The sequence below is a fragment of the Ictidomys tridecemlineatus genome, chromosome 7, assembly GCF_052094955.1.
Source record: "Ictidomys tridecemlineatus isolate mIctTri1 chromosome 7, mIctTri1.hap1, whole genome shotgun sequence".
NCBI classification, from domain to species: Eukaryota; Metazoa; Chordata; class Mammalia; order Rodentia; family Sciuridae; genus Ictidomys; species Ictidomys tridecemlineatus.
The window spans coordinates 32,849,393-32,863,827 of record NC_135483.1 but is presented as its reverse complement, the minus strand read 5'-3'; the positions used below and the strand labels follow the sequence as shown (position 1 = coordinate 32,863,827).

At 34.7% G+C, this 14,435-nt stretch overlaps 1 protein-coding gene across 38 annotated transcripts in view; it reads left to right on the top strand.

Annotated features, from left to right (window-relative positions):
• Window positions 1-56: 56 nt before the first annotated feature.
• Rims2 (regulating synaptic membrane exocytosis 2) overlaps window positions 57-14,435 on the top strand; it is a 559,411-nt gene continuing 545,032 nt past the window's right edge. For 36 of the 38 annotated variants that reach the window (XM_005316267.4, XM_005316266.4, XM_021724861.3 and 33 more), the window contains exon 1: window positions 57-232. In XM_005316267.4, coding sequence (XP_005316324.2) covers window positions 57-232 — 176 coding nt within the window. The remainder of the gene's footprint in view (window positions 233-14,435) is intronic. The other 2 variants (XM_078016819.1, XM_078016811.1) reach the window with 1 other exon arrangement.

Sequence of the window (14,435 nt, the reverse complement as noted above, 5' to 3'; positions counted from 1 at the left end):
CCGCTGCCAGTGGAGTTGGCTCCCTGCTTCCCTAGGGTGGTTCAGGTCCACCAAACATGTCGGCTCCAGTCGGGCCCCGGGGCCGCTCGGCTCCCACCCCGGCGGCCTCTCAGCCGCCTCCGCAGCCCGAGATGCCCGACCTCAGCCACCTCACTGAGGAGGAGAGGAAAATCATCCTGGCTGTTATGGATCGGCAGAAGAAGGAAGAGGAGAAGGAGCAGTCAGTGCTCAAGTAAGGACCGGGCTCCATCTTCTCGCCTCCCTCCTGCCCCTCCGCCCCCTCGGTCGCTGCCCTGCGGCCGCCTGCGCCTCCCGATCGCCGCCCTCCCTCCCGCCCGCGGCGCCCCGGCCACGAGGGCTGCAGCCGACGCCGGCCGCCCGGGCTGCTTTCTGGGTGTCAGAGCGTGGGGGTGTGTGTCGCGGAGGGAGGGCGCGGAGGCCGGCTGAGGTGACGGTGGCGAGTCTTTGGGCTGTGTAATTTGCCCCGGCGCCCTCCGGCTTTCCCCGCCGGCCAGTTCAGTTCCGTGGTTCTGGTGGGGATGGGGCTGGACCCAGGCTCCTGGTTTCCCTTTTCCCGCCCTCCCCTCCAGGAGGCAGTGACTGGGACAAGGAATCCAATATGGCCGTGCACAGGTGCTCCCTGGCCGGACCCGGGTGGAGGCGCGCCGGCCCGGGTTGCGGGCGCCGCCGAGGGTCCCTTGTCCTGCGCCTCTGCGGGGCCGCTTTGTCCCCAGCTCCGGGAAGAGCAGAGCTGCCCTCGGTAGCCGCCGGCAGGAGGGCGGTGGCACTGGCTAGGGGCCTAAACTCAATAGTGTTTCGGGTGGGTGTGCGATCGCCGCCATCTTCCAGCCCCTCCCCCTCGGCGGGTGCTAACACCCTGCACTCTGCTGCTCTTCCTATTTGCAACTAGTAAATCTGTGTAATCCTGAAGAGACTCCAGTCCGTATCAGTATTGTGATTTGGCTTGCTTCCTACCTCGTGAAGTTCTACTCTTTGTGCTCGTGGTCCAGGCAGCCCGGATTCTGCCCAGGGTGGGAGGCGAAAAGTAGCCCTAGGCATTGGTTAGATGCTGTGTAACTTCAGCACTAGGGAACTGTCCAGGCAGGGTTATCGGTATCTCTGAGCTTGCTCTCTCCTGGGTGTAACAGATTTGTTACTACAGGTTTGCTTTTAAATGTTTCATGGTTATTTGAGTTCTCTGTTAATACGAAAGAGATTGTGCAAAACAAGTGCAACCTTTTTGTGTTTTTCCAACTCAACTTTTTTCTTTTTTCTGTTTTTGCTTGAAATGAGTTGTTCACTGAAAGATTAACTTGTTAATGTATCTTAATATATCAAGATCAGTTTATATATCAAAGGTGGGACGTTCTTTTGTTATGTCATCAAATATACTTTCCCCACATTCTTCATAGAAACATACGATTGAAAGTGTTGGGTTCCTCTATGAAGGAAATAACACACTGACCTCTACTCAAATTTAAGAAAACAGGTTAAGTTCAGTATTTCGTGCATTTATGAAGACATATTTTTCGTGGTCCACGCATATATATTTTTTTCCATATTTTAATAAAAAACACTTCATGTAATTTATGGTAGCAAACTTATACTAAAAAATCTCATATTAGAAAAAAGATACAATTTCATGAAATATTGAAGGACTAAGAGAACAAATGTATTTCTGATATGTTAATTGAAATTAAGAATTACTTCTTCAAAGCTAACTTCTGTGTTTGAATATTTATTTGGGAAAGTGATTTATTAATTGGTATGGGGTATGAAAACTAAGCAATTTGAACAGTTTATTTCAACTAGTGAAAGAATAAAGAATTATTTTTAAAAGCATTTTAGCACACTCCTAACTTTGCTTAACTTTATTGTGGATACTAACAAAGCCAAGCTTTTGAAAACTTACAATTTTATGTTTAAATATATGAATTTTTACTTTTTGTTGTACTTGCTAAAAACTATTGTTGCCAAAATGATGCTTAAGGTATAGTTCTTTTTGATCCACACATTTAAATGTAAAATGTGTTTTTTTTTTAATAGTGGGGTACATAATTGTGTTTATTGGCTAGTTCATTACAATTCTACAGACATCTATTTAACATATAGAAATTTAAGTCAACTTTTGAGTACTGAATTAGGATTATTCAAAATGAACAGTATATTTCATAGGAAAATGTTTTAAAGGTTTTTTTAGGTAGCTGCATGAGTATATGATATATACATATGTAAAACTACATATTATAAAGATACATATGTTTGTGCATTTAATGTGCATAATTTCAGTAGACATAAAATTCTCTAAATATATATTCATGAAATATATGACATTATGTCCATAAAATAAGTATTTACATATCTAAATTTATTTATTTAAAATAAATTTATTTAAAATATCTATTTGCATTTCTACCTAACAGTGTTGGAAAGGGATCTTAACCTCAAATGGCTATATGATTTCAGAACTATTTTTACATTGATTTTAAGGAGTTACTTGGAGAGCTGGGTTTGTAGCCTAGTGGTAGAGTGCTTGTCTAGCATGCGTGAGGCACTGGGTTTGATTCTCAGAACCATATATAAATAACTAAAATAAAGGTCCACTGACAACTAAAAGATATTAAAAAAAGTTACTTGGAGATTAAAGCATAATATATTTAAAAATTTAGTTTTAAATATTGTTTAAAATGTTTTGTAATAAAATAAAATTAGGCAAGGAAGTTGAGAAGAATAGAATGTATAACAGAATTATATTAATGAGAGAAATCATTTTGAAGAATTTGACAGTTTAATAAGTAGTATATTATCAGTATTGGATATTAAATAACAAATATGATATGTAAGAAAAATACCAATATTCTTCGGGGATTACTATTTCTAAGAAAGTTTTAGGTTGTGACCAAATTGGCCTTTCTCTGTAGTGGTACTCATTTAGTTGTAAGTTAATGTCTATTTTGAGAGGTCATAGGGAGAAATAAACTGAAATCCAAATTCATATCTGTTACCTTTTAACAAATATGTTAAAAATGAGTTTGAGGGCTTTGTAATGTTTTGAACAACTAATAATAAAAAATGAGTTTGAGAGGCTGGGATTATGGCTCAGCAGTAGAGCGCTCCCCTAGCACAGCCAGGACCCCGGTTTGATCCTCAGCACTGCACCCCCCCCCCAAAAAAAAAGGCATTGTGTTGTGTCCATCTACACCTAAAAAATAAATATTAAAAAAATGAGTTTGATGTGTGGAAGAGCTTGAAACTGTTTTATGAAAATATTTTTGCATGATCTGTGTGTTTCAATATTCATATTAAGTGTTAAGCAAAGTGAGATGTGCATACCCAAGGGTATCACATGATGCTTTATTGGAATACAGAAAGAAGGTATTAAAGTTTCTATTTCTATTTGAAAAAAAATTAAACTTCATTAATATTTAATATATAGATTTACAGTACTAACATACACATAATTTTTAAATAAATGTGCATGTCTTAAGAGGTTCATGCTTGAGATATTTTTTCCTTATTTTTTATTCATGCATTGTAGTTGTACATAGTGGTGGAATTCATTGTTACATATTCAAGCATGTATAGTATGTAACAGTGTAATTTGGCCAATATTATTTCTCAGAATTTCCCCTGTCCTTTCCATTCTCCCTCCATCTACCTAGTCCCTTTTTTCTACTGATCTCCCTTTGATTTTCATAAGATCCATCCCCCAGATTTCTTTTTCTATTTCACTCTTGTTTCCACATATGAGAGAAAACCTACTACCCTTGACTTTCTGAGTTTGGCTGTTTTGCTTAACCTAATGTTCAAGAGATATTCTATGCATAAGAGTAGGCATATATATACGTCAAATATTGTATATCTATTTGTGTAGACATGTTTGCATGTATGTACACATGTATGTATTTATGTAAATATAAAAACAAATTCTGTTAATATATAGCAGTCTTATACATTTTAATGACCATAATATCTCATTTGATGAACTTTCTGTAATTTCTTTATTATCATATTTATGGGTATCTAAGTTGTTTCTAGCCACACACCTTCCCCTTTCCTCTTGTACTGGGAAATGAGCCTAGGAGTGCTTAACCACTGAGTTATATCCCCCAGCCCTTTTTATTTTTTATTTTAAGACAGAATCTCAATATAAAATAACACATAATAAAAATTTACCTGTGTCTGTTCATCTCAAGGATGGTTTAGCTCTTTGAACTCTGGTCTTAGGACCAGTATTCTCTTAGGGAACAGTTGTGAACTGACTTCTTTTATTGTTTTAGGTATTCTAAAGAGTTTATAAAATACATATGAATCATTAGAACTTGGATATAATTACAACATGGGATATAGTGGGTTGGGATGGCAACTAATAGAGTAATGGTAAAATGATGAAAAGGGAGAAAGAAGAAAAGAGGACAAAGGAAAAAGGGGAGAAGGAGAAAGGTCAGGGCTCCTTGAATCCATTCATACTTGGAAGAACTCCACTTATTAGCTTTTAAAACTTTTTTTCTTCTTTGTAGTTCATGCCATATAATTTTTCAAAACTCCTGGCCTCTCTTATCAAATTTTCTCTGTTCCCATTGATAATAGTTGCATTGAATTTCTTACCCTCTGGCTTTGTTTCATCCTTTGGATATTTTAAACTATCACACAATCTTTTTTATATTAGGTTTAACTGCAATAAATTCCCTTCCTTGTATATATTCCTCCATCATCTCTAATGGAGTTTTGGAGATGTGAATGTATTTTAAGAATAGAGACAGGACAGTGGAATGAGATGAACATCAATACCCTAAGTACATGTATGAAGACATGGATGGTGTGACTCTACTTTGTGTACAACCAGAGCCATGAAAAATTGTGCCCTATGTGTGTACAATGAATTGAAATGCATTCTGCTGTCATATATAACAAAGTAGAATAAATAAATAAATTTTAAAAAGAATATAGACAGGAGATTAGTCATGGAAATGACATGTTGAAATTGGTGAAGATTGTGTTTCTCTTTTCATTAGTGTGCTGAATTATTTCTAAGCAGGGTCTTAGAAAGTGTATTATGAAGAGGAGATAAATTTTATTGAGTTTTGAGGTGAGAAGTTCCATAGTTATGACTGGAGGTAGTATTATCCAAAGGGGAAAGTTTAGACTCAGTTGTGATACAGTATCTCACATACTTCTTCTCTAATATTGTTACCTAAGAATGGAAGGCAAACTGGGCTCCGTGGCACACATCTGTAATCTCAGAGGCTTGGGAGGCTGAGGCAGGAGGATCACAAATTTGAGACCAGCCCCAGCAACTTAGCATGACCCTCATTAATTTAGTGAGATATTTTCTCAAAATAAAAAATGAAAAAGGGCTGGGGATGTAGCTCAGTGGTTGAGGGCTTCTGGATTAAATCTACAGTATCAAAAAAAGTGGACACACACACAGGAAAAAAATTGAAGGCAACTAGATAGTATTAGTTTTGCAAGAATTAGCAACTTTTATACAGTTTATATATTATGAGTATTTATTATATCTATATTACATATTCATATCAGAAGCTCTAATGTATATTTTCTGTACAACATACTGCTAGCTAAATGCTTTTTAAAGGTTTTAGAATTAAGTTTTAGATAATTTTATATTATAAACATTTAATATTTTTATGTAACACTACATAATTTGTTAGTTTTTGCCAAATAGAGGGTCTGAATAAATGCTGCTTTAGACACAGGAGAAAGATGACATTCTTTGTCTGTTAATGACTTTTTCTTTTCTTTTCTTTTCTTTATGTTCTAGAAAGGAAAAATGGCTTGGCAGTTTCAAGCATATCCTGTATCTAGTTTCCAGGCTGCTTAAAACTAGGGGGAAGTACACAAGCAATATAATTAGCAGAATAACCACAATGATGTTTAATGCATTGGTATTGTTCAATTCACAGATTGAAGTGATGCTCACATCCTTCTTATTTTGTTGGTCTGTGCACCTTCAACAACAAAATCTCTGTTGTAATTAAGTTACAGACTGAATGTTTGTGTCCCTCAAATTCATAAGTTGAAACCTATATCCCCAGTGTGATGGTAATAGAAGGTAGGGCATTTTGGGGGTGACTAGGACACAAGGGCAGAGCCCTCACTAATAGGATTAGTGCCCTTATTTAAAACAAAAAGGCTCCATAGAGCTCCTTTATCCTAGTACGATGTGAGGTTATGGTAAGAGAGTGACCTATAAACCAGGAAGAAAGTCTGCATCATACAATGAATGTGTCACCACCACTTTGAACTTGGAATTCCTAGACTCTGGAACTATGAAAAATAAATTTCTGTTGTTTATCAGCCATGCAGTTTATGGTACTTTAGTATAATGGCTCAATAGACAAACACATGGAACAGTCCAGTAGTCACCATGCAGATGAAATCCACCTACCTTGTAAATTGTGTATTTATGAATTTTATGACTAAGACTTTAGTTAGCTTAGACCAGACAATCACTGAAGAGAGATCAAAGAAAATTTAGTACTGTGGAAGTACTTTTGGAGTTAACCATTGCACAGATATTTAAAGCTTCTTCAAAGTTAAATAAATAAAAGAAAATTACAGAGAATTTGTTTTAGTTAACATGATGTTAATCACAGTAATGTAAACTGAACATAAACTTGGTTGGAAGAAAAAAATGTCGTAACAGGGACAAGGAATGCCATCTTTCTCATGTGTTTAAAGCAGCACTTATTCAACCCTGTATTTAGCAAAACCTATCAAATTTTGTATGTTTTACATAATTTGAAGTCTCTTAACACATGTAAGTATTCATGTAAACACATATGTTATTCATGTAAAGTCTAATGGGCCTGGATGAGAGTAGTTATCCACCAAAACGTAGTCAGATGAACCCATCTAGATGCAAGGGGAACTGGAAAAGCTAATCCAGAGTCAGGCAGCTGCTCCACAGCAACAGCTCCATGAAATGAAAATACAAATTTTTATGACTTCCTAGCCATCTCTACCATAAAATTCATTTTTGACAGAAAAAAAATATATTAATAAAATATTGATTATTTCATGTTAAACACAGCTTTGGGTTAAAAGAAATTACGTATATTAAAATATTTTTCATCTATGTGTCTGGGAAGCAAACTATTAGAAAAATGATAGTAATTACCTCATATGCCAGCAAACAGCTCATGTTTCCACCTGTTGAAAACTGGGTTAGGTCTTCGTGTTCTTATACAAAATAGCTGCCAATATCTTAAGAAATGATTGTTTTGGGGTCATACTTGGAAGAAGTTACTTCTCTTGGCCATGAGAGCTGTTGGTTATGGTGTGTGGTATTTTAATTAAACTAACAAGCAAGCAGTGGCCAACAAATGAAATCAATGAGAACAAAATGTATTTAATAAATATTATTTCCATCAACTTTTCATTTAGTTATTATGTATTCCAGAATTTGAGAAATTAAACCTTTTTGCTAGTGTTAAACACTGTTTTGTTTTTTCCTTATCATTGGTTTATTTTTCTATTTGAAATAGTTAGCATTTTAGAAACCAGCCATAACAAAATTTCTTGGACAATAATAATGGTGGTATTGTGGTGCTCGAAAGCTAAATGGATCCTCAGAGACAATGTTTGAAATTGGATCATCTTATAGGTGAGTTCCGAAAGAGAAACAATTTAAAATCAGAGAAATTTGAGTATAGATATTTAAATAGCTGATTCAGAGGGTATGAACCTTGAAAACATAAATCTTTAGAATGAAGGCTCAGCGATTGGAACTGATGAAGTTGAATTTCTGGATGATAAAGGAAATAAAGAATATTTCCATGTCATTAGTGATCAAGTCCTCAAGTTTATTTAACAATAATGACGTAACATAGTTAAGCTAAAGAAATGAAGTAGTCAGTGTGTGTAAATAAAGTGTTTCATTTGAAGTAATCTATGGCTAAGGCTACCTTAAATTAAAGAGATTTTGTAATACCTATATCTCATGCTTAATTTCCTTAAGTTTTTTCCCTTCAGTTTTTCAGTAAAGTTTCAATCTACTTTTGTTGATATAGTAAGAATTTAGGGTACCCATAAAGGAAATTCTGTAGTACCATAGGTTGTCTCAGCTGAGGATCTGAGAAGGAACATGTAGAAATGGAGAAAGAAAAGGGGAAATCCAGGAACATGGGACTAGTATTTTTTTTCCTTTTTTTAAATTGATTTTTTAAAAAAATAAATGACACCGGGATGCATTACAATTCTTATTACACATATACAACACAATTTTTCATATCTCTAGTTGTATATAAAATACGTTGACACCAATTTGTGTCTTCATACATGTACTTTGGATAATGATGTCTACCACATTCACCATCCTTGCTAACCTCCTACCCCCCTCCCTTTCTCTTGTATTTAGTTTTTATTCTAAGTGTGTTCCATACAAGGTTTTGTTTGAATTTGAATGTATCTGTAATCTTGTGGCAGGACTTGAATGAGGGAACTAACATTCATTCAATGTCTACTTATACTAGGATTCAAGTCATGATGCTTTTAAGTGGAGGAATACTGATTTGGAATTAGATATTTGTACTTAGATCTTTCTACCTCCCAAACCCATTCTCTTTCCCTTACATTGCCATTTATTTAGTCTTATGGCAAACAGTAAGAGCATATAGTGCTCAAGTGTCTGGACTCTGGAGTCAGACAGACTGGGTTTGAATTCCACTGTTACTTAGTATCTGTGTATCTTATTGTATTTATTTGCAAAATGGGGATAATAATAACACCTATTTTAGAGACTGTTTTGAGAATTGAGTTTACATTTGTAAAGTCCTTAGAAGAAGGTCTAGTATATAATAAGCATCCCATAAGTGTTAAAATAAATAAGTTAGGAGAGGAATACACTGACAACTATGGAGAATATCAATTTCATCAATAAATACTTTTTATTTCTCAGTGCTAGGGATTGAACCCAGGGGCACTCTACCACTGAGTTATATCCCCAGTCTCCTTCCCATCCATTTTTTCCCTTTCCTTTCCTTTTTTTTTTTTTTTTTTTTTTAAATTTTTGTTTTGAGACAGGATTTCACTAAGTTGTTCACACAGGTGTCGAACTTGTGATCTTCCAGCTTCAGCCTCTGGAGTAGCTGTGATTACAGGTGTGCGCCACCATTCCTGCAATAAATACTCTTTAAACGCTCCCAAATTTTAATACCTGTTGAAATGACATCACCACATTCATCAGTAAATAAGACTTAGATCTTCCAAGTTTATTCATAGTATTACTTGCATTAATTTTTTTTCTTACAAACTTGGTGGCTTAAAAGAATACACATTTATTTTCTTACAATTCTGTAGATTCTTCTAATTTTAGTCATCTATAAATTTCTGCTTGGCATGAAAAGAAACATATTTATATATTTCTGGGAATAGTTCAGAACATGATTTTTTGGGGGGAATTATTCCCTCACATTTTTTATTCCAGTAGAAATGAGTTTGGATATATTTTTTTATAAGTTTGGATATATTTTTATATATTCCCATATTATTTAGTTTTTACAATGTATTTTTTTATCTGAGACACAAATTCCAGAATTACATCTGTGAAATAAAATTTTACAGTATACTTTTTTATTTTAATTTTTTTCATTTGTTTCTTTTAGATACATAAGATGGGAGAGAGTATTTTGACATATTACACATACATGGAGTATAACTTATTCTAATTAGGATCCCATTCTTATGGTTGTACATGATATGGAGTTTCATTGGTTGTGTATTCATATATGAACATAGTAAAGTTATGTCTGATTCATTCTACTGTCTTTCCTATTCCCATCCCTCCTCCCTTCCCTTCATTCCCCTTTGTCTGAGTCACTGAATCCTTGGGTTTATGATACATCATCTTCAAATTAACTGCCAATTAAGCTCATCACTTCTTATTAATTTAACACTTTCTTCCTGAATTAAAATGTTGATCTAACTGGAGTGGAGGGATTGGAGGCAAGAAGTGTGAATGAATTGTTCTGCATTCTGTACGTTACACTTAAGTATTCTCTCTAAGTAGCCATTTTAGTGGATAATTTTATTTATTTTTATAGGGTGAGGAATAAATAATTTTACCACATGACTAACAGGGAAAAGTCATTGAAATATTCACAAATGCAACATTTTCATTATCTAGATGGTCATTTTAAAGACTCAGAGTAAAGTTTATATTGTAATACAAGTAAGGAAAGATTTGGATTTAATCTTTTCACAAGAATATGGTTTTGCTTGACATGTTTGGTTGAACAGTTATTTCTTTCCTCACAATAAAGTATATTATCTTCTCTTTCCTGTAATTACTAGCTAAAAGTCTCATGTAATTAAAAGATTTAAAATGTAAAGTATAATCAATTGTTTTTTTCTTTGTTTTTCTTTGTTTATTTTTTTATGGTGCTGAGGATCGAACCGAGGGCCTCACATATGTGAGGCAAGCATTCTACCGCTGAGCCACAATCCCAGTCCTAATCAATTGTTTTGACCTAGGTGTATGAACATTGGAAGTAACTGAAATAAAGTAGAAAAAGAAAAAAAAATTAATGTCAATTCATATTGCAATGTATAGTTTTATATGTTAGTATAGATTAAATGTCAGAGTCCAGTCAGAAGATAGAAACTATAATAGTAATTTGAACAAGGACATTTTAATGCAAAGGACTGACTGAGCTAGGGAGCAGCCTTCTCTTCTAGGGCTAAGGCAGACTACCCACAAAAGAAACAAATTTGGAAGAAGTTTCTTTCTCCATGGCTTATCGGAGGGTGTGACTGCAGCACCTATGCTGCCACAGACTGGGACAGGCAAGCAGGAAATCATGTGTGGGTTTTTTGGTGGGACTTGCTGATATGCTTGCTGGGATGCTCAGGAAACAGTGGGAAAACTATTAGGGTGCCAGCCAGTCTTACTGAGAAACTGCCTGCTGGTATGCCACAAAAACTTGCTGGAAAGATGTTTTTTTTGGGATCTGTGATATATGCTAGGAGATTTAGTACTACTGAAGTAGCCCTTAAGTTCCAGGCCGCCATGAACTATACAGCAAAAACAATAAAACGCACAAAACGTGGAAGACACCCCTTCTTCCTTCAATGTCATTATGGCTCCCTCTACTGACAAAGCTCAACATTGTGCCAACTGGCAAAGGAGAAATGATGAACCCATACAAAATAGGGCAGAGAAGGGTGTATTTGGAGTGTACGGGCAATAAACTTATAGTAGGCCAACTATCCATTATCTTAAAACAATGTAGGTTTATTTCTTTTACATGCTACATATTTTCTCTGGGTTGTTTGTCCATGTCATTCTCATTCTGAGAGAAGCTGCTTTCTGGAATATTGTGAGCAGATGAAAAGGGAGACTGAAGAATTGCAAGTAGTTTCTTCTCCGAAATATGTATACAACTTTTGCTCACATCTTTTTGTCCAAAGCAAGTTACCTGATTCTGTTTAATTCAAGGTAGAGGGAAGTATAATTTTTTCATGTATAGAGAAAGAACCAGAAATTTTGCTGAAAAATGTTGGCATTAAAAATATTATGTAATGCCTTGGATAATTATAAGTCATTTTTAAAATTTTGTCTTATTTGCTTTGTGGATATTATGAATTTTAGTGAAAAATAGCATTGATGCTCTTAACTTCTAGGTCAGTGAACTCAAAATAGACAAGAAACATGTTTGTGTAAAATAGTGAAATGGAGAAAAAAACTTATGCAGCAAGAAATATTTTTGAAGGCTAGGTACAAATAGACTATTTTCAAAATTTTGCATTTTGAAAATTTGTATTAACTAGTGCTTACAATATAGCACATGAAATATTAAGTCTCTTTATGCTGAAAAAGGCTTTTTCATTTATGGCCTTGGATAGGGGATAGAAAACAAGATTTAGGTGTCTCGATTAGAGGTCCAGCTCTAAAATTTACAAGCTCCGTTATCTTGAAGAAGTCACTTAGAGTCCCTAAACTCTATAAGATGAAGATTAAAAACAAAGGTTCACAATCTCTTAACTGAAACTTTAGTGCTAAACATTTGAGAATTCAAGTATTTTGGACTTTAGAAATGTAAAGTTGCATATACCATGTAATATGTAGCTTTCAGCAGGGCCAGGATAGCAGTGCCAAGTGAAAAGTATGAATATTTACAGGTAGATTAAATAAAGATTACAGCCTCATCCCAATTCAGGTCAGGAATTGACCCAGACTTACAAAAAAGTTCTTGTTTTCAGAGCTTTTGGAATTTTAGAATCATGGTTAAGAAATTATGGGCCTGTGGTATCCTTATCACAGTGTTAAAGTACCTCTGTATAAGTTACTGTAATATGTTATAATCATAATGGCCATTGACATTATCATTATTATTATTAGACACTTAAAATGGTATTTAGAAGAAAGAATTGAAAATTAGGTTTTGCTGTGATAGGTTTCCTTACATAGGCCAATATTGGGGTGTTTATTGATACCAGATTTTTGCATATTAAAAACTGGTCATATAACTCTTTTTCTTAAAATACCAGGGTTAGCTGGGTGTGGTGGTGCATGCTTGTATTCCAAGTGTCTCCGGAGGCTGAGATAGGAGGATGAGTTCATCCCCACAAACAAAACAAAGCAAACAAAAAAGCCCCCTAAACACAGTGTCAGCTATATGCAGCCTTTAACTGTAGTCTCTCCTCAGAAACTTGGAACACACAAAGTGATAAGTAATTATTTTCCCAGGGATGGGTACACAATGCATAAAAAATTAATTTACTACATACAATGAATGCTTTATTACATTAGATCTTAATTCTCTTCTACACCTCTAGTTGACAAAAGCTAGAAAAAGTCTGTAAGTTTTAGCATGCAAGTAAGATCCTTCATGAACTGTCTTCCATTTATTTACGGTTTTTAGATATCTCTTTTCCCCGTCACTGTATACTTTAATTAAATAGTACACTCATTTAATTTAGTGATTTCTAATCTTTTATATGTCATGCCACACAGAGCTTAAAATGATGGATGTGTATCTAATATTGGGTAAGCTGGGAGAGATTTGGGGACTTGGGACTAGGTAAAAAAAATCAATCAACATTTTCTATTATAATATTAGAAGCAAAACAAAATGCAAGCTATGGAAAATAGTAAATGTTGAATCATGGAAATTTTAAAATAAAATCTCAAAATATAAAATGAGATGGTTAGCTAGTAATTATGAGCTTTTTTTTTTTTTTTTTGTGGTTCTAGGGATTGAACCCAGGGCCTTGTGCATGTGAGGCAAGCACTCTATCAACTGAACTATATCCCCAGTCTCATGAGCATATTTTTAATATTAGGTTTAATTATTTGTTTTTAAGTATATATATATATATATGTGTGTGTGTGTGTGTATGTATATATATATATATATATATATATAATTCCAAAATTGTTTCATGATGATTTCTTCAAGTTCTTATTGGTAATCATTGATAAGAGACTCTATACAAGTAGTTGATAGAAACTGCAGGAAAGTACTTATTTCTTTTTCTCCGATTGATGGCAACTCCAAGTTACCCCCTCCAAATTTTAATTCAAAGACAGCAATATTTTTTGGTCTTCGTCTTCTTTCACTGGCAAATGTAATAGTTTTTTTTTCTGATAATGTGAATGGACTTCTAATCCATATTAATTTAAAAAAAATCAAGTATTTAAGAATAATGTTGATATTTTCCCTCAAGTATGCTCTAATAGTCTTAATTTTTCTTAAGGACTTATTGTAACATTGGCTATTGTCAAATCATCTAAACATCATTTTTCTGAAGCTGAACTGTTGCTTTGAATTTATTAGTATAACTTTGTCATACTATTTTATATGAAAATATAAAATATGAATATGAAAATATAAAATATGAAAAATAGATTTTCATATAGTTTATGGAAATTTTTGACTGAATTCATTGAGGTGTTCAAAACTGTACATTAAGTGTTGCCACAGGCCTTGCCCCCCTCTACCTTACTTCCTTGGGTACTGGGGATCCTGTTGGGGATTAAGATCAGGGTCTTGTGTTTGCTAAACTAACAGTGTACTACTGAGCTGTGCCCTCGGTCCCTAAACCATTTTTTGAAGTCAGTAATTACCTTTCAAAGCTTTGTAAAGTGAGAAACACTAACAATTTTGATGATAATTTTAAACCATAGACTTAATTTTTTTCTTTTTTATTGGTTCTTTTTTGTTATAATAATATTAGGATTCATTTTGACATAGTTATAAAAGCATGGAATATAATTTGTTTTGATTCATTTTCCAGTTCTTGTCCTTTCCATTCCTCTCTTCCTTCCCCTTTTCCCTTCTCTCTACTGATCTTTCTGCTATTTACGTAGTTTTATTTTTTTTCTTCAAATCAGTGTCTCGTACACGTACATGATGGTGAGATTCACTGTGGTATATTTCATATATGTACATAGGAAAGTTAGATCAGATTCA